The sequence below is a fragment of the Corythoichthys intestinalis genome, chromosome 5 (assembly GCF_030265065.1).
Source record: "Corythoichthys intestinalis isolate RoL2023-P3 chromosome 5, ASM3026506v1, whole genome shotgun sequence".
In the NCBI taxonomy this organism is placed as follows: domain Eukaryota; kingdom Metazoa; phylum Chordata; class Actinopteri; order Syngnathiformes; family Syngnathidae; genus Corythoichthys; species Corythoichthys intestinalis.
In genome coordinates, this window is record NC_080399.1 from 1,170,382 (window position 1) to 1,192,711 (window position 22,330).

The 22,330-nt window shown below is 37.9% G+C and overlaps 1 protein-coding gene across 2 annotated transcripts in view; it reads left to right on the forward strand.

The window, feature by feature from the left end:
• ptprja (protein tyrosine phosphatase receptor type Ja) overlaps nt 1-22,081 on the forward strand; it is an 80,960-nt gene extending 58,879 nt beyond the window's left edge. Inside the window, exons 19-30 of one of the 2 annotated variants that reach the window (XM_057836310.1) lie at nt 2,940-3,144; nt 6,315-6,427; nt 6,490-6,577; nt 6,641-6,685; nt 9,408-9,498; nt 9,995-10,085; nt 13,022-13,098; nt 13,173-13,307; nt 17,406-17,522; nt 17,591-17,751; nt 17,881-18,016; nt 19,589-22,081. In XM_057836310.1, coding sequence (XP_057692293.1) covers nt 2,940-3,144; nt 6,315-6,427; nt 6,490-6,577; nt 6,641-6,685; nt 9,408-9,498; nt 9,995-10,085; nt 13,022-13,098; nt 13,173-13,307; nt 17,406-17,522; nt 17,591-17,751; nt 17,881-18,016; nt 19,589-19,747 — 1,418 coding nt within the window. In that variant the 3' untranslated portion in view covers nt 19,748-22,081. The remainder of the gene's footprint in view (nt 1-2,939; nt 3,145-6,314; nt 6,428-6,489; nt 6,578-6,640; nt 6,686-9,407; nt 9,499-9,994; nt 10,086-13,021; nt 13,099-13,172; nt 13,308-17,405; nt 17,523-17,590; nt 17,752-17,880; nt 18,017-19,588) is intronic. The other variant, XM_057836311.1, reaches the window with a different exon arrangement.
• Nucleotides 22,082-22,330: the final 249 nt, after the last annotated feature.

The window sequence follows — 22,330 nt, forward strand, 5'->3', positions numbered from 1 at the left end:
ATAACACTTAAAACAAGCAAAAACAGCAACACTAGATCTGTATTTTTGTGTATTCACATCAAGATACATTTCTGGCTGGTGACTAAGTTAGGAGGGTATTGTCTTTGAAAAAAATCCATTTTCTCAGCACTTTTTCCATGGTCCCAATAAAGCCATATTTCCACAAGCTTGTCCATTCGCAGCACTTCCTGGTCAACTCTAATCTTTTAATGGACGACGGTCTCACAGAAGAAGTTGCAGCTGTCAGTGAAGGGTGTTCCAGTTCCGAAAAACACGCACACACACATAAACCATGTGAGAACTGTTTCATCCATATCATATTTACATAATCTTCCAATCCAAATTATATAGGCTTGTCCATTCTGCCATTTTTTCCTGAATAAATTATCAAATAGGTTTTTGGAACTACGGTTAAACAGACTAAATACTATGTTATTTGTCAATCTAAACTTTTTGCTCAAAGTTAACAATCTAACATCATAATAATGACCGCTACAGCCCAGAACTCACATTGCAAGTCTTAACTTCAATTGTGATCTGACCAGAAGCCCACAACTCCCATAGTTATTCACAACAAAAGGCGTGTGTGTGGCTTACCTGTAGTCAATGTCGTTAAAAATCCCAGTCGACGCATTTTCAGCAAGATCCTTCGACGGAGCCTGGAGAGAAAGCCATTGTCTGACGCAACCACGCGGGCTCTGCACGTTTTTTCTCAATTCCTGCCCTTTTTCGCCCTTGGACAGTTGAGAGATGCATATAGCATCGTTTCGATGCCTTTTGACTAAATTCCGAATGCGGTTTTCTTATCTTTGGTTCATCTTCGCTCGTGTCGTAGCTTGACACGGTCGCCGCCATATTGTTTGTTTTCGAAGCGCATAGCAACAGTCCTCGTCTCCTATTGGTGCACGTGACCTAAAATGGCTTCACACACTGACGATACGACTCCGCCGTATCAATATCACTGCGCCACGGGGGAAAAAAAGACCGACACGAAAACGCTAATGACTAAAAAATGACTGGAAACCGTGAGTAGAACTTTTTTTTTGGTAGTAATTAGCAACGTATGTAAATTACAATGCAGAGGTCATGTAGATCCATTTCAGTGGAACGAAATCCATTTTCTAAGCACTTTTTCCATGGTGCCAATACGGCCTACTATGTTGATGCCTTTTCCCAAAAAGCTCTACTTTTGTCTCATCTGACCAGAGAACTTTCTTCCAAAGATTTTTGGCTTTCTCAGGTAAGTTTTGGCAAACTCCAGCCTGGCTCTTTTATGTCTCTGGGTCAGAAGTTGGGTCTTCCTGGGTAGAGTCCCTTTTCATTCAGACGCCGACGGATAGTACGGATTGACACTGTCGTACCCTCGGACTGCGGGACAGCTTGAAATTGTTCGGATGTTAGTCGAGGTTCTTTATCCACCATCCGCACAATCTTTCGTTGAAATCTCTCGTCAATGTTTCTTTTCCATCCACATCTAGGGAGGTTAGCCACAGTGCTGTGGGCTTTACATTTATTGATGACACTGCGCATGGTAGACATAGGAACATTCCGGTCTTTGGAGATGGACTTGTCACCTTGAGATTGCCCAATTTGCTTCTCAAGTCCTCAGACGGTTCGTTGGTCTTCTTTCTTTTCTCCATGCTCACTGTGGTACACACAAGGACAAAGGATAGAGGTTGAGTCAATTTTAATCCATTTTAACTGGCTGCAAGTTTGATTTAGTGATTGCCACCACTTGTTATGTGCCACAGGTAAGTAACATGTGCTGTTAATTACACAAATTAGAGAAGCATCAGATGAATTTTCAAAGGGTACCAATACTTTTGTTCGTTCATTTTTGGAGTTTTGTGTAAAATTTTAAGAGAATGGGGGGTAAAAACATTAAATCATTTTGTGTTTTTTCATTGCAGGCAAAATGAATGAAGATATTTATCTCATTCAGTGTTATTCAGTTTTGTTTTTTTTAATGGGATTTCCTCGGCACGCCGCACAGCCCGAACCGTTTGACCGATCGGCAACGTTCGAATATCAAAACGACCGGAATTTTCCCCGAAAAATTTTCTGCTCGCCTGTAAACGCCGATTTTTTAACTGATTTTTGGGGAAAAAAAGCAAATTTTCAAAATATATCTAGTCCTACAATTTTTGACCAAATCACATAATTTGAACATATAAAATTCCGGGACGGTGAGAGGCATAAAAGTCCTTAAAGAAAATTACGGTTCCCCATAAATTTGCCCAAAACTTTCCCAATAATTTTCAACGGGATGCAATGTTCAAATTTCCCATTCACTTCCAAAGGAATTTCCAATGGAATTTACATTGCATTGATGCCATTGACCGCCATCTATGTTTAATCTATTGATGCCAATGTACTTGGATTCCATTGACGCATATGTAAGTCGGCGCCATTGACGGCCATGGACGTCCAAATTTCCCATTCATTTTCAATACCATTTACTTTGTTTAATGCCATTGATGGCCACGTTTGTTGATTCTGTTGATGCCAATGTACTTGGATTCCATTGACGCAAATGTATGTCAATGCCATTGTCGGCCACGGACGTCCATATTTCCCATTCATTTTCAAGGGCAAAAAAACAAATGTCCCCAAATCAACAGGAAAGGACCAGATATCAATAGGACATGTCCCCAAAATGTCCCCAAATGACCTGATATGATCAGAACACGCCCCCCCAAATGACGTAATATGACCAGGACACGACCCCAAAATGTCCCCAAATGAACTGATGTGACCAGGACACGCCCCCAAATGTCTCCAAATCAACAGGAAGTGACCTGAATTGTCCCCAAAATGTCCCCAAACCAACCTGGGCGTGGCTAAGATCTGTATCTCCACACAGCCCTTGAATTGGACGTCTTTTGTCGTCAACGTCATCCGATGCGTGCTTCATCAATAGCTTCTTTTTGTACATTCAGAATCTGACACGGCTGATATGAAACAGCACTTAGGGAAGACGTACCAAGAGTGGATTGAGAAAAAGACTAGGGTATACCTAGCCACCGTCAAGGAGAGGAAAGTCAAAACGCGCATCCATGACGAGGCCTTGAGCGTCCACATCGGAGACGGTTCCAAATGGAAGGGATACACCAACGGAGAACTTCGCGGCAATCGGAGATACCAGTAAGATAAGACTGTTGTTAAACCGTTTGAGATCTGATGCTAATGGAAACTTTTTGTAAAATGAAAGGATACAGTAATAATAATTATAACAAAAATAAATGCATAAAAACAACTTAATTAATTTGAATTAAAAAAAAAAAAAAAGAAGGTAACACATTATTTGACAGCGGGTTCATAAGACTGCCATAAGACCGTCATAAGTAAGACATGACACTGTCGTGGGCACGACACTGTCATAAACTGAGGTGACGGGATAATTACACATTTGTTTGTCAAGTTATAATGACGGAAACAGTTTCAACTTTGCATCAAAAGTGACATAATTCATATGTCATGTTGACATGGCACCAAAAGCATAAGCGGATTTTAAGGGGTGGCCAGGCCCCACCTGGTGTCCGAAAAGTGTCATTGCATGTAATTGACTTTCCTATATATATAAAAGTTGTAAAGCAATAAAACTGCAACAAAAATTAATGAAATGAACAAAACAATTTTTTTTATAATGGGTCGAAATTATTTTTGGAGCACCTTAGACGGTCATTTGCTTTGCATATAATTAAAAAAAAAAAAAGAAAAGAAAACAAATATTCTTAAAAATGATTTTTTTTCTTTGATCGAAAATATTTTTTTGATTGAAGCAATGTTTTTTAGGATTGAATGATATAGACCAGGGGTCCCCGAACTTTTTCCTGTTAGGGCCACATAACTTTTTCCTTCTCTGATGAGGCGCCGGGGTCAGTTTGTAACAGAAAAAGTGTGACGATTGCAGGAGTAATGTAAAAATGTAAATGTAAAAAAAAAAATGTAAAAAAATATTGTTTTTCAGAAAGCCACAATCAAAGAACCCTTTCTGTATTCTTCACGGAACAAAAGTAAATAAAATTAATTAGGGCTGTCAAACGATTACAATTTTTAATCGAGCTAATTACTGCTTAAAAATTAATTAATCGTAATCAATCGCGATTCACACCATGTATAAAATATGCCATATTTTTCTGTAAATTATTGTTGGAATGGAAAGATAAGATATATACATTCAACATACGGTACATAAGTACTGTATTTGTTTATTATAACAACAAATCAACAAAATGGCATCAGCATTATTACATTCTCTTAAAGCGATCCATTGATAGAAAGACTTGTAGTTCTTAAAAGATAAATGTAAGTACAAGTTATAGAAATTTTATATTAAAACCCCTCTCAATGTTTTCGTTTTATTAAAATTTGTAAAATTTTCAATCAAAAAATAAACTAGTAGCTCGCCATTGTTGATGTCAATAACTACACCATGCTCACTCATTGTGCTCAAACCCATAAAATCATTTGGACCCAAGCGCCAGCAGAGGGCGCCAAACACCCAAAAACAAGTAACAAGCAGACATTACACTGCTGTCATTTTAATCCATTTGAGTAGGGCATGTGCGTTAATTGCGTCAAATATTTTAACGTGATTAATTTAAAAAATTAATTATCGCCCTTTAACGCGATAATTTTGACAGCCCTAATAATAATATAATATAATATAATATAATATAATATAATATAATATAATATAATATAATATAATATAATATAATATAATATAATATAACCCTCTCTGGGTTCTTCACAGAAATAGCCAGGAAATTAAAAAAAAAAAAATAGTTCAGGGGGCCCAGTTTGGGGACCCCTGATTTAGACACATGTGTCCTAATCATAATATGGCCCAAACACAAAAAGGATTGCTTCAATCAAAGAAAACTTTTTCAATGAAAAATTAAGTAATCAAATGCAAATTTTTAAATCCCAAATATTTTTTCGCATTCAAAAACTTTTTCTATAATTGAATTTTTTTTTTTGATTGAAGTGATTTTCTTTTTGAAAATCTATATTTTCTTTAAACAACTTATTTTTTGATTGAATAATAGAAACAAAAATGTCCTAGCCAAAATGTGGCCCAAAAACAAATCAACATTACTTCAATTAATAAAGTTGCTTCAATCCAAAAAAAAAACCAAAAAAAAAAAATCTTCAATCAAAAAAAACAAAACAAAGAAAAATAGCTTTCACGTGCATTTTTTTGAGTTTCCAATTTATTTTTGCATTCAAACTAGGGCTGTCAAACGATTAAAATTTTTAATCGAGTTAATCACAGCTTAAAAATTAATTAATCGTAATTCATCGCAATTCAAACCATCTCTAAAATATGCCATATTTTTCTGTAAATTATTGTTGAAATGGAAAGATAAGACACAAGACGGATATATACATTCAACATACGGTACATAAGTACTGCATTTGTTTATTATAACAATAAATCAACAAGATGGCATTAACATTATTAACATTGTTAAAGCAATCCATGGATAGAAAGACTTGTACTTCTTAAAAGATAAATGTTGGTACTAGTTATAGAAATTTTATATTAAAACCCCTCTTAATGTTTTCGTTTTATTAAAATTTGTATAATTTTCAAACAAAAAATAAACTAGTCGCTCACCATTGTTCAGCACCACCAATTCTCATGGTGCTGAAAACCATAAAATCAGTCGCACCCAAGCGCCAGCAGAGGGCGACAAAACTCCAAAAACATAAGTAACAAGTGTACATGACACTGTACTGTCATTTTAATCTGTTTGAGCGGGGCATGTGCATTAATTGCGTCAAATATTTGAACGTGATTAATTTGAAAAATTAATTACCGCCCGTTAACGCGATAATTTTGACAGCCCTAATTCAAACACTTTTTTTTTTTTTATCGAAGCGACATTTTTTGGGTTGAATAATAAAGACACAAATCTACCTCCATATGGCTCCGCCCAGGGGATACAATTTTTGACTGGGGTAACTACATTGGCACGACACCCACGGGCGTACCATATTCAATGGATGACGATTTTGGCGAAAATGATTGCCTAAGCTGCCTGATTTAGAATTCCCCTCAAGAATGATGGGAAAAAAACCCAATCACTGTCAACTTATTATTATAAATATTCTTGTAAATTCATTTTATTGCTGACACTGCGTTTCAACATGTTGTCCCCCCGCCCCAAAAGTCAAACTCCGCTTATGACCAAAAGTGGTCTTATTTGCATGGATGATACTTCAAGACATCTGTCATAAGCATTCATTCATGTTCAGCATTATGACGATCACGTCAAGTTGTTTCACTTTCAATTATTTTCCAGCTATGCCATCGTCTTGTTCACTCGACTGATTCCGGACGGCGATCTCGTAAATAAAGCGTCGATGGCCTCCATCACAAAATTCATATCCGTAGAAAAACTCCCGCAGGACCCGGGTAAGCTAGCGCGCTAGTCTTCCGACTTTTCGGCCCGACCCTAATTTTTGTTCGTGTCGTAGCGGTGATCAGCGCTGCCGTGGGAACATCGTTGGGCATTTTCAGCGTCCTGTTCATCGTTCTCATCGGCTTCGTAATTTACTGGAGGAGGTTCGTCGCCGACGCGTCCGGTCACTCGTGTTCACCTTTTAACTCGTTGCGGAAATCTTGCAGGTTGTCCAAAAAAGAATCCTCGGACATTCAGATTCATTCCATGAGGTAAGAATCGACATTTCGATTCATTGATGGTAACTTTACAGGCTACAGGGAGAAAAACTAAAATCCCTCCCCCCAAATGAACAGGAAGTGACGCGATATGGACGGGAAATGTGCCCAAAATGCCCGCAGATCAGAAAGAAGTGACCCCAAAACACCCCAAATCTACAGGAAGTGACCTGATATCAACAGGAAGTGACTGAAAAATGCCCAAAATCAACAGGAAATGAATTTATTTCAACAGGAAGTGTTCCTGATATGACCAACAGCAACAGGAAGTGACCTTATATCAATAGGATGGGACCTGGAATTGCCCCAAATCAACAGGAATTGAGGCACTATCAACACGAAGTTACCGGTGAAATGCTCCCAAATCAACAGGAAGTTCCCTGATAAACAGCAAGTGTCCCCGAAATGCTCCCAAATCAACAGGACGTGACCTCATATCAATAGGAAGTGATCCTGCAATTCCCCCAAAGCAACAGGAAGTGACCCTGAAATGCCTCCAAATCAACAGGAAGTGACCTGATATCATCAGGAAGTGAGACTGAGATGCCCATAAATTAACAGGAAGTGACCCCAAAATGCCATAAAAGCAACAGGAAGTGACCCTGAAATGCCCCCAAATCAATGGGAAGGGACCCTGAAACCCCCCGAAATCAACAGTAAGTGACCTGATATCAAGAGAAGGTGACTGCAAAATGCCACCAAATCACCAGGAAGTGATCCCCAAACCCCCCAAATCAATAGGAAGTGACCCGATATCAACAGGATGTGACAGCAAAATGCCCCCAAATCAACCTGAAGTGAATGATATTGACAGGAAGTGTCCCCGAAATGCCCAACAGGAACAGGAAATGACCCCGTATGAACAAGATGTGCTCCCTAATCAACAGGAAGTGATCCCCAAATGCTCCTAAACCAACAGGAAGTGAATGATTCCAACAGGAAGTGACCCTGAAATGCCCCCATATCAACAAGATTTGCCCCCAAATCAACAGTAAGTTACCCCGAAATGCGCCAAATCAACAGGAAGTGCCCCCAAAATGCCCAAAATCAACAGGAAATGACCCGGAAATGCCCCCAAATCAACAGGAAGTGACCTCATATCAACAGGAAGTGACCCCCAAACCCCCAAAATCAATAGGAAGTGACCCGATATCAACAGGAAGTGATTGCAAAATGCCCCCAAATCAACAAGAAGTGAATGATATCAACAGGAAGTGTCCTCAAAATGCCCAACAGGAACAGGAAATGACCCCATATGAACAAGATTTGCCGCCAAATCAACAGGACGTGATCCCCAAATGCTCCTAAATCAACAGGAAGTGAATGAAATCAACAGGAAGTGACCCTGAATTGCCCCCATACCAACGTGAAGTGACTCGATATCAACAGGAAGTGTACCTGAAATGCCCCAAAATCAACAGGAAGTGAATGATATCAACAGGAAGTGACCCTAAATTGCCCCCATACCAACATTAAGTGACCCAAAATCAACAGGAAGTGATCCCCAATCAGTCCAAATCAATAGGAAGTGATCCGATATCAACAGGTAGTGACTACAAAATGGCCCCCAAATCAACAAGAAGTGAATGATATCAACAGGAAGTGTCGCCGAAATGCACGACAGAAACTGGAATTGACCCCATATGAACAAGATGTGCCCCCAAATCAACAGGAAGTGAATTATATCAACAGGGAGTGACCCTGAATTGCCCCCATACCAACATTAAGTGACCCAAAATCAACAGGAAGTGATTCCCAATCAGTCCAAATCAATAGGAAGTGACCCGATATCAACAGGAAGTGATTGCAAAATGCCCCCAAATCAACAAGAAGTGAATGATATCAACAGGAAGTGTCCCCAAAATGCCCGACAGGAACAGGAAATGTCCCCATATGAGCAAGATTTGCCGCCAAATCAACAGGAAGTGATCCCCAAATGCTCCAAAATCAACAGGAAGTGAATGAAATCAACAGGAAGTGACCCCGAATTGGCCCCATACCAACATGAAGTGACTCGATATCAACAGGAAGTGTCCCAGAAATGCCCCAAAATCAACATGAAGTGAATGATATCAACAGGAAGTGACCCTGAATTGCCCCTATACCAACATTAAGTGACCCCAAATCAACAGGAAGTGATCCCCAATCAGTCCAAATCAATAGGAAGTGACCCGATATCAACAGGAAGTGACTGCAAAATGGCCCCCAAATCAACAAGAAGTGAATGATACCGACAGGAAGTGTCCCCGAAATGCTCGACAGGAACTGGAAATGACCCCATAAGAGCAAGATGTGCCCCCAAATCAACAGGAAGAGATCCCCAAATGCTCCTAAATCAACAGGAAGTGAATGATATCAGCAGGAAGTGACCCTGAATTGCCCCCATACCAACATGAAGTGACTCGATATCAACAGGAAGTGTCCCCAAAATGCCTGCAAATCAATAGGAAGAGCCCCGATATCAACAGGAAGTGTCCCCAAAATGTCCACAAATCAACAGGAAGTGACCCCGAAACACCCAAAATGAACAGGAAGTAACACTGAAATGCTCCAAAGCCAACAGGAAGTGATGCGATATCAACAGGAAATGACCCCAAATCAATAAGAAGTAACCCGATATGCCAGCCATTACAGCAAGGCTACCGGTATCTAGTTCCTCTTTAAATTCGACGTATTTTTGAAATCTGTCCTTATTGACGTGCTCTTGTCTTCTAAGCAGAAGCGCAGCAGTGAAGCTGGAGGACTACGAAGCTTACTACAAGAAGCAGAAGGCCGACTCCAATTGCGGCTTTGCCGAAGAGTTCGAGGTGAAAGATCGCGTCCAATCTAGTATATGACATCATCGGTATATGGGAGTACTAAGACTTTGATAAAATAGTCTTCGGTTGAGAAATAAGCTAGTTACCACTTCATGTTAATGTCAATGCATGGAAATGTTGCCCCTACCAATATGGCCGCCCTAAAGCCATTTTGATAGGCGTCACCAAAGGCGTCTTTTCATGCTTTTGCCTTCAACTCAAATGCATTCCATCACTAGAAGACCTCCAATCCACATTGAAGTTGGAGGTTGGCAGCGAATGAATGAATGTTAACTACATAATTAACTGGTCCGGCCCACATGAGATCCATAATGTGGCCCGCGAACGAAAATGAGTTTGACCCCCCCTGCCTTAGTGTTAGTTGGCCACGTGTTATTCCTGTTCATCCGGTCTTTTGAGAATACACTGACGTCATTTTCCCGAACTTTAGAGCTCCCCCACCTGTTTGCGCATGCTAACGTTGCGTTATGGTTTTGCCTCGAAGGACTTACGACCGGTCGGGACAAATCAGTCAAGATCAAGCGCTTTGATTCAGGAGAACAAAGCCAAGAATCGCTACAACAACGTGCTGCCTTGTGAGTCCGCCTAGCGACTAAAACCTTCTCTATCTAAACCCTTGATGCTTGAATTGACGGAGCACCTACAGGGACAACAGCAGAAATAAAATCATTTTAAACCATCTGGTGCGCACCAGATAGTATGTGGTGGGTGCACATTAGAAACTACCTGGTGCCCACCAGATAGAATGTGGTGCCCACTAGAAACTGTCATGTGCTCGCGCATCAGAAACAATCTGATGTGCATCGGATAATATGTGGTGCACACTAGAAATAATCTGGTGTGCACCAGATAGTATGTGGTGAGCACTAGAAACTATTGGGTGCGCATCCGGAAAGTATCTGGTGCACACTACAAACTATTTGGTGCACACCAGATAGTATGTGTTACACGCTAGAAACAATCTGGTGCACACCGGATAGTATGTGTTGCGCAGTAGAAACTATTTGGTGCACACCGGATAGTATGTGGTGCGCACTAGAAACTATTTGGTGCACATCACATAGTATGTGGTGAGCACTAGGAACTATTGAGTGCGCATCCGGAAAGTATGTGGTGCACACAACAAACTATTTGGTGCACACTAGATAGTATGTGGTACGCGCTACAAACAATCTGGTGCACACCAGATAGTATGTGGTGCGCAGTAGAAACTATTTGGTGCACATCAGATAGTATGTGGTGAGCACTAGAAACTATTGGGTGCGCATCCGGAAAGTATGTGGTGCAGACTACAAACTATTTGGTGCACACCAGATAGTATGTGGTACGCGCTAGAAACAATCTGGTGCACACCAGATAGTATGTGTTGCGCAGTAGAAACTATTTGGTGCACATCAGATAGTATGTGGTGAGCACCAGGAACTATTGGGTGCGCATCCGGAAAGTATGTGGTGCAGACTACAAACTATTTGGTGCACAGCAAGATAGTATGTGGTACGCGCTAGAAACAATCTGGTGCACACCGGATAGTATGTGTTGCGCAGTAGAAACTATTTGGTGCACATCAGATAGTATGTGGTGAGCACTAGAAACTATCTGGTGCCCACCAGATAGAATGTGGTGCCCACTAGAAACTCTTGTGTGCGCGCATCAGAAACAATCTGATGTGCATCGGATAATATGTGGTGCGCACTAGAAACAATCTGGTGTGCACCAGATAGTATGTGGTGAGCACTAGGAACTATTGGGTGCTCATCCGAAAAGTATGTGGTGCACACTGCAAACTTTGGTTCACACCAGATAGTATGTGGTACGCGCTAGAAACAATCTGGTGCACACCAGATAGTATGTGTTGCGCAGTAGAAACTATTTGGTGCACATCAGATAGTATGTGGTGAGCACTAGGAACTATTGGGTGCGCATCCGGAAAGTATGTGGTGCACACTACAAACTATTTGGTGCACACCAGATAGTATGTGGTACGCAGTAGAAACAATCTGGTGCACACCAGATAGTATGGGGTGCGCAGTAGAAACTATCTGGTGCACACTAGAAACAATCTAGTGCGCATCAGAAACAATCTAGTGCGCACCAGATACTATGTGGTGCGCACAAAAAAATGAGCTGGCGCGCACTAGAAACAACCTTGTGTGCACCAGATAGTATGTGGTGACCACTAGAAACTATTTGGTGTGCACCAGATAGTATGTGGTGCGCACTAGAAACAGTCTGGTGCACACCAGATAGTATGTGGTGCGCAGTAGAAACTATCTGTTGCACACTAGAAACAATCTAGTGCGCATCAGAAACAATCTAGTGCACACCAGTTACTATGTGGTGCGCACAAAAAAATGAGCTGGTGCGCACTAGAAACAACCTGGTGTGCACCAGATAGTATGTGGTGAGCACTAGAAACTATTTGGTGTGCACCAGATAGTATGTGGTGCGCACTAGAAACTGTCTGGTGTGAATCAGAAACTATCTACTGTTCACCAAATAGTATGTGGTGCGCTCTAGAAACAATCTGGTGTGCACCAGATAGCATGTGGCCAGCAGTAGAAACTATCGGGTGCACACTAGATACTATGTGGTGCGCACAAAAAAATGAGCTGGTGCGCACTAGAAACAACCTGGTGTGCACCAGATAGTATGTGGTGCGCACTAGAAACTGTCTGGTGTGAATCAGAAACAATCTGCTGTTCACCAGGTAGTATGTGGTGCACACTAGAAACAATCTGCTGTTCACCAGATAGTATGTGGTGCGCACTAGAACCTGGTGTGGATCAGAAACAATTTAGTGCACACTAAAAACTATCTGGTGCACCCCAGACAGTATGTGGCATGCACTAGAAAGTATTTGGTGCACACCAGATAGTATGTGGTGCACACTAGAAACAATCTGGTGCACATCAGATACTATGTGGTGAGCACTAGAAACTATTTGGTGCACACCAGATAGTATATGGTACGCACCAGAAACTATCTGATGCACACCAGATAGTATGTGGTGCACACTAGAAACTACCTGGTGCGCACCAGATAGTATGTGGTGAGCACTAAAAACTATTTGGTGTGCACCAGATAGTATGTGGTGAACATCAGAAACAATCTGCTGTGCACCAGATTGTATGTGGTGAGCACTAGAAACTATCGGGTACACAACAGATAGTATGTGGTGCGCACGAAAAACGATCTGGGCGCAATAGAAATAATCTTGTGCGCACCAGATAGTATGTGGTGAGCACTAGAAACTATCGGTGTGCACCTCATAGAATGTGGTGCACGCTACAAACAATGTTTTGCACACCAGATAGTACGTGGTACACACTAGAAACTATTTGGTGCGCACCAGATAGTATGTTGTCTAGCTGCATTTTTCATTTTAATTGTTTATATTTATCTTTTTTTTTTTTTTTTTTGTAAGTAGTTTGTATTCCTCCAGTACTTTATGAATATTTGTTGAGTGTAAATTCAGGCACCAAGTGGATAATTATGAATGGACTGGTTTTAGACGATCATTCTCGAGTGAAACTGTCCATCATTCACGGGAGTCCGTACGACGACTACATCAACGCCAACTACATGCCGGTACGACCCGTTTGCCATCGTGTAACCTGAGTATTTGAGGTTTACATACTGTACGTTTGTGTGCTCTTTGGCAGGGTTACAACTCCAAAAAGGAATTTATTGCCGCTCAGGGTCCTTTGGCCGGCACCGTCAAGGATTTTTGGAGGATGATATGGGAGAAGAATGTGCACAGCTTGGTCATGCTGACACGCTGTAATGAGCAGGGAAGGGTGAGTACATACACACAAAATGGCCGCTTATGAGTATGAGACAACGCCATTTCTGGAACTTCACTTCCTGTTGATTTGGATCACTTTCAGTACATTTTGGGGTATTTTGGGTCACTTCATGTACAGTTTGGATCATTTTCTAATGATTTTAGGCAATTTCAAGGTCACTTCCTGGTCATTGGTAACTTCTTGCATATTTTGGGGCATTCTGAGGTCACTTCCTGTACATTTGGGATAATTTGCTATAAATTTCAGAGCATTTCAAAGTCACTTCCTGGTCAATGGACACTTCCTATTGATTTTGAATGAGGTCATTTCCTGTACATTTTTCGATCATTTCCTACTGATTTTAGCCAATTTCCAGGTCACTTCCTGGTCATTGCTCACTTCCTATTGATTTCAGACCATTTTTAGGTCACTTCATCTACATTTTGGGGGATTCTGAGATAATTTCCTATACATTTTGGACCATTATCAATTGATTTTAGACAATTTCCAGGTCACTTCCTGTTGATTTTGGGTCCCTTTCAGTACATTTTGGGACATCCTGGGGTCACTTCATGCACATTTTGGATTATTATCTATTGATTTTTGGCCAATTTCCGGGCCACTTCCTGGTCATTGCTCACTTCCTGTTAATTTCAGACCATTTTCAGGTCACTTCCTGTATATTTTGGGGCATTTTGAGGTGACTTCTTGCACATTTTGGATCATTTCCTCTTAACTTTAGGCAATTCCTATGTCACTTCCTGGTCATTGGTAACTTCTTGCATATTTTGGGGCATTCTGAGGTCACTTCCTGTACATTTTGGATAATTTGCTATTAATTTCAGGGCATTTCGAGGTCACTTCCTGGTCAATAGACACTTCCTATTGATTTTGAATGAGGCCATTTCCTGTACATTTTTTGATCATTTCCTATTGATTTTAGGCAATTTCCAGGTCACTTCGTGGTCATTGATCCTTCCTATTGATTTCAAAACATTTTTAGGTCACTTCCTCTACATTTTGGGGAATTCTGAGATCATTTCCTGTACATTTTGGATCATTATCAATTGATTTGAGACCATTTCCAGGTCACTTCCTGGTCATTGGTCACTTTCAGTACAATTTGGGACATTTTGGGGTCACTTCATGCACAATTTGGATTATTATCTATTGATTTTGGCCAGTTTCCGGGTCACATCCTTGTCATTGCTCACTTCCTGTTAATTTCAGACCACTTTCCGTGTCACTTCCTGTATATTTTGGGGCATTTTGAGGTGACTTCCTGTACATTTTGGATCATTTCCTCTTAGATTTAGGCAATTTCCAGGTCACTTCCTAGTCACTGGTCACTTCCTGTGGATTTTGGGAATTTTTTGAGGTCACTTCCTGTACATTCTGGATCATTTCCACTTAACTTAAGGCAATTTCAAGGTCACGTCCTGGTCATTGGTCACTTTCAGTACAATTTGGGACATTCTGGGGTCACTTCATGCACATTTTGGATTATTATCTATTGATTTTGGCCAATTTCCGGGTCACTTCCTTGTCATTGCTCACTTCCTGTTAATTTCAGACCACTTTCCGTGTCACTTCCTGTATATTTTGGGGCATTTTGAGGTGACTTCCTGTACATTTTGGATCATTTCCTCTTAGCTTTAGGCAATTTCCAGGTCACTTCCTGGTCATTGCTCACTTCCTGTTAATTTTAGACAATTTTTAAGTCACTTCCTCTTCATTTTGGGGGATTCTCAGATAATTTCCTGTACATTTTGGATCATTATCAAGTAATTATAGACAATTTCCAGGTCACTTCCTGGTCATTGGTCACTTTCTGTTGATTTTGGGACATTCTGGGGTCACTTCATGCACATTATGGATTATTATCTATTTCCGGGTCACAGGAAGTGACCCAGAAAGCTCAAGATTTTTGAACTGTCTCGGTCCGAACGTGCACGACGCCTCCTCGCTATTCCGGGTCTGTCATTGCTCACTTCCTGTTAATTTCAGACCATTTTCCTGTAAGTTTTGGGGCATTTTGAGGTGACTTCCTGTACATTTTAGCCATTTAGACAATTTCCAGGTTACTTCCTGTTGATTTTGGGTCACTTTCAGTACATTTTGGGACATTCTGGGGTCACTTCATGCACATTATGGATTATTATCTATTTCTGGGTCACTTCCTGGTCATTGCTCACTTCCTGGTAATTTGAGACCATTTTCGGGTCACTTCCTGTATATTTTGGGGCATATTGAGGTGACTTCCTGTACATTTTGGATCATTTCCTCTTAGCTTTAGTCAATTACCAGGGCACTTCCTGGTCATTGGTCACTTCCTGTTGATTTCAGACCATTTTTAGGTCACTTCCTCTACATTTCGGGGAATTCTGGGATAATTTCCTGAATATTTTGGATCATTAGCAATTGATTTTAGACAATTTCCAGGTTACTTCCTGGTCATTGGTCACGTCCTGTTCATTTCAGACCATTTTCGGCTCACTTCCTGTATATTTTGGGGCATTTTGAGGTGACTTCCTGTACATTTTGGATCATTTCCTCTTAGCTTTAGGCAATTTACAGGTCACTTCCTGGTCATTGGTCACTTCCTGTGGATATTGGGGCATTTTGAGGTCACTTCCTGTACATTTTGGATCGTTTCCTCTTAACTTTAGGCAATTTCAAGGTCACTTCCTGGTCAATGATCACTTCCTGTTGATTTTGGGGGATTCTGAGATAATTTCCTGTACATTTTGGATCATTATCTATTGATTTTAGGTAATTCCCAGGACACTTCCTGGTCATTGGTCACTTCCTGTCGGTTTTGGGTCAACTAAACTACAGTGATTCAAACTAAAAGTGCTCCGTGGCTTTTCCAACTTTTTGTAACTGCGATTTTTCTCTGGTTATGGTGTTTTTTCGGGTTTGTCATAGTGTTTGTCGCTTATTTTGCCATTTTGTTTACTGCAGTTTGGCATTTGTGTTTTCAGTTTTTTTGTCTACCTTTTTGCACAGTTTTGCAGTTTGCAGTCTGCGTTTCCCATGTTTTTATTTCAGATTTTTGTTGTTGTTGTTGTTGTTTTCCCTTTTTTTGCGATGATTTAAGGTCATTTCTGGGTTTGGGGATTTTTTTTAATGTACATTCCTGTTAATATTGGATCATAGTAATAGTAAATGGATGTGTTTTTGTCAAACTTTGGTAGACCTGTACAATATTAGCAAAAACTGTATTTAGCTTTTGTGCACCTTGATTTTCTGATTATTTTTTATTAGGGCTGTCAAAATTATCGCGTTAACGGACGGTAATGAATTTTTTTAATTAATCACTTTAAAATATTTGACGCAATTAACGCACATGCCCCGCTCAAACAGATTAAAATGACAGTACAGTGTAATGCCCGCTTGTTACTTGTTTTTTGGTGTTTGGCGCCCTCTGCTGGCACTTGGGTGCGACTGATTTTATGGGTTTCAGCACCATGAGCATTGTGTAATTATTGACATCAAGAGTGGCGAGCTACTAGTTTATTTTTTTGATTGAAAATTTTAAAAATGTTAATAAAACGAAAACATTAAGAGGGTTTTTAATATAAAATTTCTATAACTTGTACTAACATTTATCTTTTAAGAACAACAAATCTTCTATCCATGGATCGCTTTAACAGAATGTTAATGTTAATGCTATCTTGATGATTTATTGTTATAATAAACAAATAAGTACTTTTGTACCGTATGTTGAATGTATATATCTGTCTTGTGTCTTATCTTTCCATTCCAACAATAATTTACAGAAAAATATGGCATATTTTACAGATGGTTTGAATTGCGATTAGTTACGATTAATTCGTTTTTAAGCTGTAATTAACGCGATTCAAATTTTTAATCCTTTGACAGCCCTATTTTTTATATGAATAGGTTAGAAAATGTAGGAAGAGATACATTAAATGTTAAATGTTTTTGCCTCAGGAAAGAAATGGGACTTTTTTTTGTAGAAGCCCCGTGCACATTTTTGCTGCAACAATCCAATTCTGCGTTGCGTACATTTTGGGAATGTTTTGCTGTCGGTCAAAGCCCCCCAAAAATACAAATGGATGCGACATTTGTATCATCTCGTGACAGGTGAAATGTGAGCAGTACTGGCATTCCACCAGCAAGCACTTTGAATACATCCGCGTGACCACCACCTCGGAAATCCCGCTCGACGACTGGACCATCAGAGACTTTGACATTAAAAACGTAAGCAAAACTGGCACCGTCGGCGGCCATAGACGTCCCCGTTGTTGATTTCCGTCGGTCGTTTTAAGGTGAAAACGGCCGAGACCCGTTCGGTTCGGCAGTTCCACTTCACGGCCTGGCCCGATCACGGCGTTCCGGAGACCACCGAGCTTCTGATCGGCTTCCGACACCTGGTGCGAGAACACATGGACCAGTATTCCACCAACTCGCCCGCGGTGGTCCACTGCAGGTTGGTCTCCTTTAGACCTCCGTCTTTCAGACGCAAATTTATATAATATGTCACGTTATTTCTTCATCTTCCCCGACGTGATTTTTGTGCCGTATTGGTAGCGATACTCAGACGGGTGGTGTTTTTCAGCGCCGGCGTGGGCCGCACCGGCACCTTCATAGCCATCGATCGACTCCTCTTCCAAATTGAACGAGAAAACGTGGTGGACGTTTACGGCGTGGTGCACGACCTGCGAATGCACCGACCGCTCATGGTGCAGACAGAGGTACGCATTCAACATTCCTTATTTTCTTAAATGCACGAGAACGCTCGTTCCTTTATTTGCCATATTCACGTGAAATCAACTTTTTTGTTCAAATTATTCAGTTGGTGTGGTTCAGTATTAGCAATTCTTTTTCTAATTATTTTTTTTTTCTTGTATGTACGTGTATATATATATATTTTTTTTTTACAATTATTTATTTATTTACCGTATTGAAATTAATTTTTTTGTCTATTTATTGTTCATCTATTTATTGTATTTATTTCAAAATTAGCATTTGGTGGTCAAATTATTTATTTGGTTTGGTTCAATATTGGCATTTAAAAATATATATTAGATATATATTATATTATTTTTAATTATTATTTTTATATGATTATTTATAATTTTATCATATGTATTTTTTTAATTCAGCATTCTTTGGTCAAATTATTTAAAATATTCACATTTAAAAAAATATTGTATATGTATTTATAAATACTGTATATGATTTTTTGCATTTATTTATTATTATTATTATTATATTTTATTATTATATATTATTTTTTAAATTATTATTATATGATTATAAATTTATTATATAAAAAGTATATTTTATTCACTTTTTTGTCAAATTATTTATTTGATATTGTCAAATTAATAGAAATGTTCACATTTTTTAAAAAAAATGTGTTTTATATGTATATATGAATACTGTATATAATTTTTTTGCAATTTTGTAAATTATATTTTATTATTATATATTATTATTATTCGTTATTATATGATTATTTATAATTTTATTACATATATATTTTATTCAGCATCTTGTCAAATTATTTAATATAAATAATCACATTTTTATACAAAAGTATTTTGTATGTATACATAAATACTGTATATAATTTTTTTTCAAATATTTGTATTATTATATTAATTTTATTGTCATATATTATTACATTATTAGTCATTATTATATGATTATTTATAATTTATATAGATGTATGTTTTTCAGCATTTTCTTGTCAAATTATTTATTTGATGTGGTTCGAAATATGCATGTTTCTTTTCTTATTAATGTCATCAATTTAGATTTTTTATTTTTGAATATCTTTTTGCGTCGTTTTTTTTTTTTTTTTTTTTAAATTCAGCATTTTTTGCCTATTTATTTTCTGTATTTATTTGAAAGCATTTTATGTCCAAGTATTTTTTGTTGTTGTTGTTCAACATGTGCATTTTTATTTTATTTTAAATTTTATTTATTGAAATTTGAAACTTTATTTTTGTCTTTTTTTTGGGTCTAAATATTTATTTTTAATATTTTATTTATATCTTTACAGATTTTTTTAATTCTTATTTTTCTTTTCTTTTTTTTTTCTTTTTTTTAAATTTAATTTTAAATGTATTTATTCAGTATTTTTTTGTTGATTTATTTAATTGTTATGGTCCACTGTGTTCTGTTTTTATTGTTTTCTTCACATTAATATTTTGGGGGTGTTTTATTTTTTTTTTTTGGGGGGGGGGGGGGGGGGTTGTCAAATAACAGTGTGATTTTCACAGTTTATTTTTTGTTGTTGTCTATTTATGTCTGCTCAGGACCAGTATGTGTTTTTAAACCAGTGTGCAATGGACATCATCCGCTCCAGAACTGGAACAAATGTCGATCTCATCTACCAAAACACGGCTGCGCTTTCCATTTACGAGAACGTGGAACCCAGAAAAGGTTATTATAAACAAGGGTACCCCAGTACCTAAGCACGCCTAAAGCGCTCAAATTTATTTTTCGGAATGTACAGGCCAGGGAAAGGGAGATCTTATCTTCATATTACTTTTTTTGTGGCTAAAATGCCCGAATAAAAAGAGACTGTAGTTATAACTACTGTATTCATTTTTTTTTTCTCCAGAAAATGATGCATAATAATGAAAATAAACTAATTTTACATGCAGTTTGTTCCGACAAAAAAAGTCTAGAAATGAGGCATATCCGTGTTTTGTCTTTTTTAAGTTTTGAGTCGACTTGTATTACCACGCTGAACTGCTTAGGTTTATGGGAAGAAAGGGAAATTGAAGTGTCAGTTTGTCCTTCACCAGTAGATGGCGTCCAAGTGTCCAATCTAAAAGAGCATTCATCTGTAGTTATTGACCAAATCGTTAGCCGAACAGCATAATTGCCTTGGTAATATGGGTGTCAAATTTATGGTCCAGTCCGTCCCGTGTGGGTAGTTTGGCCTGACAGGCACGACAGACGAGTCATATTTTTTTAAAATACATTTTGTTACAAACACATCAATATTTTTATAATGATGAGTGTTTTTGTTTTTAGTTCTGATTGGCATAAGACAAGAGTGTTGATGCAGCAATCTGGCAAAAACATGACAATTATGCTATGTATTAGGCTAAGGTAATGTAAATAGAAATACATTTCTTAAGGCTTTGCACATCCTATTTTTGTGTTTGTTGTATTTTTATGCACTGATGTCTATAATGCACTGGATGCATTCATGGTTCTCCTCTACTGCTTTCTACGATGGAGCATTAGAGCCCTACAAAGAGAGGGAAAACAATAAAATGGAATTTTACAAGTGTTCTTATTTTGAGGAAAAAGTTGTATTATTACGAGAAAAAAAGTCATATTTTACATAACTATACAGGTAATATGCATGACTAAATCATAATATTAGGGGGAGAAAAAGGTCGTAATATTATAAAAGAGGCAGTAATTTGAGATCAAAGTATTATATATGTATTATATATATATATATATATATATATATATATATATATATATATATATATATTATGAGCAGAAAGTCAAAATATTTTGAGAAAAAAATCAAGAAAAAATAGGGATATTACAAAACTAAAAATTGTATTATATAATTTTTTAGGGCTGTCAAACGATTAAAATTTTTAATCGAGTTAATTACAGCTTAAAAATTAATTATTCGTAATTAATCGCAATTCAAACCTTCCATAAAATATGCCATATTTTTCTGTAAATTATTGTTGGAATGGAAAGATAAGACACAAGATGGATATATACATTCAACATACGGTACATAAGTACTGTATTTGTTTATTATAACAATAGATCAACAAGATGGCATTAATATTATTAACATTCTGTTTAAGCAATCGATGGATAGAAACACTTGCAGTTCTTAAAAGATAAATGTTAGTACAAGTTATAGAAATTTTATATTAAAACCCCTCTTAATGTTTTCGTTTTAATAAAATGTATAACATTTTCAATCAAAAAATAAACTAGTAGCCCACCATTGCTGATGTCAATAATGACACAATGCTCATGGGTGCTTAAGCCCATAAAATCAGTCGCACCCAAGCGCCAGCAGAGGGCGACAAAACTCCAAAAAACACAAGTAACAAGTGGATTAACTGTTTAAGCGGGGGCATGTGCGTTAATTGCGTCAAATATTTTAATGTGATTAATTTAAAAAATTAATTACCGCCCGTTAACGCGATAATTTTACATACTTTATGTAATAAAAATTGACACAGCATCACTCCATCGTAATATTATGAGGAAAAAATTGTAATTTACGAGGTAAAAGTGGCAATAATCTGAGATTAAACTCATATTATGAGAAGAAAGTCAAAATATTTTGAGGAAAAAAATCACATCTAAAGGTACATACCTAATATGTAAGGATGGAGCACAGCTAAAATGTAATATTATAAGAATGAAGTCATAATATTACTAGATTAAAGTCGTAATTTTGTGAGAGCGAAGTCAAAATATTAAAAGAAAAAGTTGTAATATAACAGTATGATTCATTTACACATATTACATAATGTTACGTAATACTACGACCTAAATCTTGTAATAATACAACTTTATTTTTTTGTGTGTGGCCCTAATACTCTGTTGTAGATTTACCAGTAAAGAGGCAGTTTATTGTTATTTTTATTTTTGTTATGTCAATGTCATATATGGCCAGTTTGGACATTCAGGTTTGTTGTCACTTCCTGCTGAGAAATTCTGAGTTTATTATCAAACATCCATGAAGATGAGATGAATGATTTTTCTTTGTCTGTAAGATCTTTTAAAATATTGTTCAGATAAAACTATGGAACCATATGTCTTTCAATTTGAGAATAAAATCTGTTTTTTCTGATTGGTGTTTTTTTTTTAAATATTTGTTTTACTCTTTATTTGTTTAAATTAAAGCAGTTTTTTTTTTTGTTTGTTTTTTGGTGGGGGGGATTCACAGATTCTATATCTGGCGGAAAACACTCAGGTGACTTGAAGCTCTGAGACCCCCCCCCCCAATTTGGCCAACTATCAAAATTGTCCGATTATGCACGTGTAAAATAAAA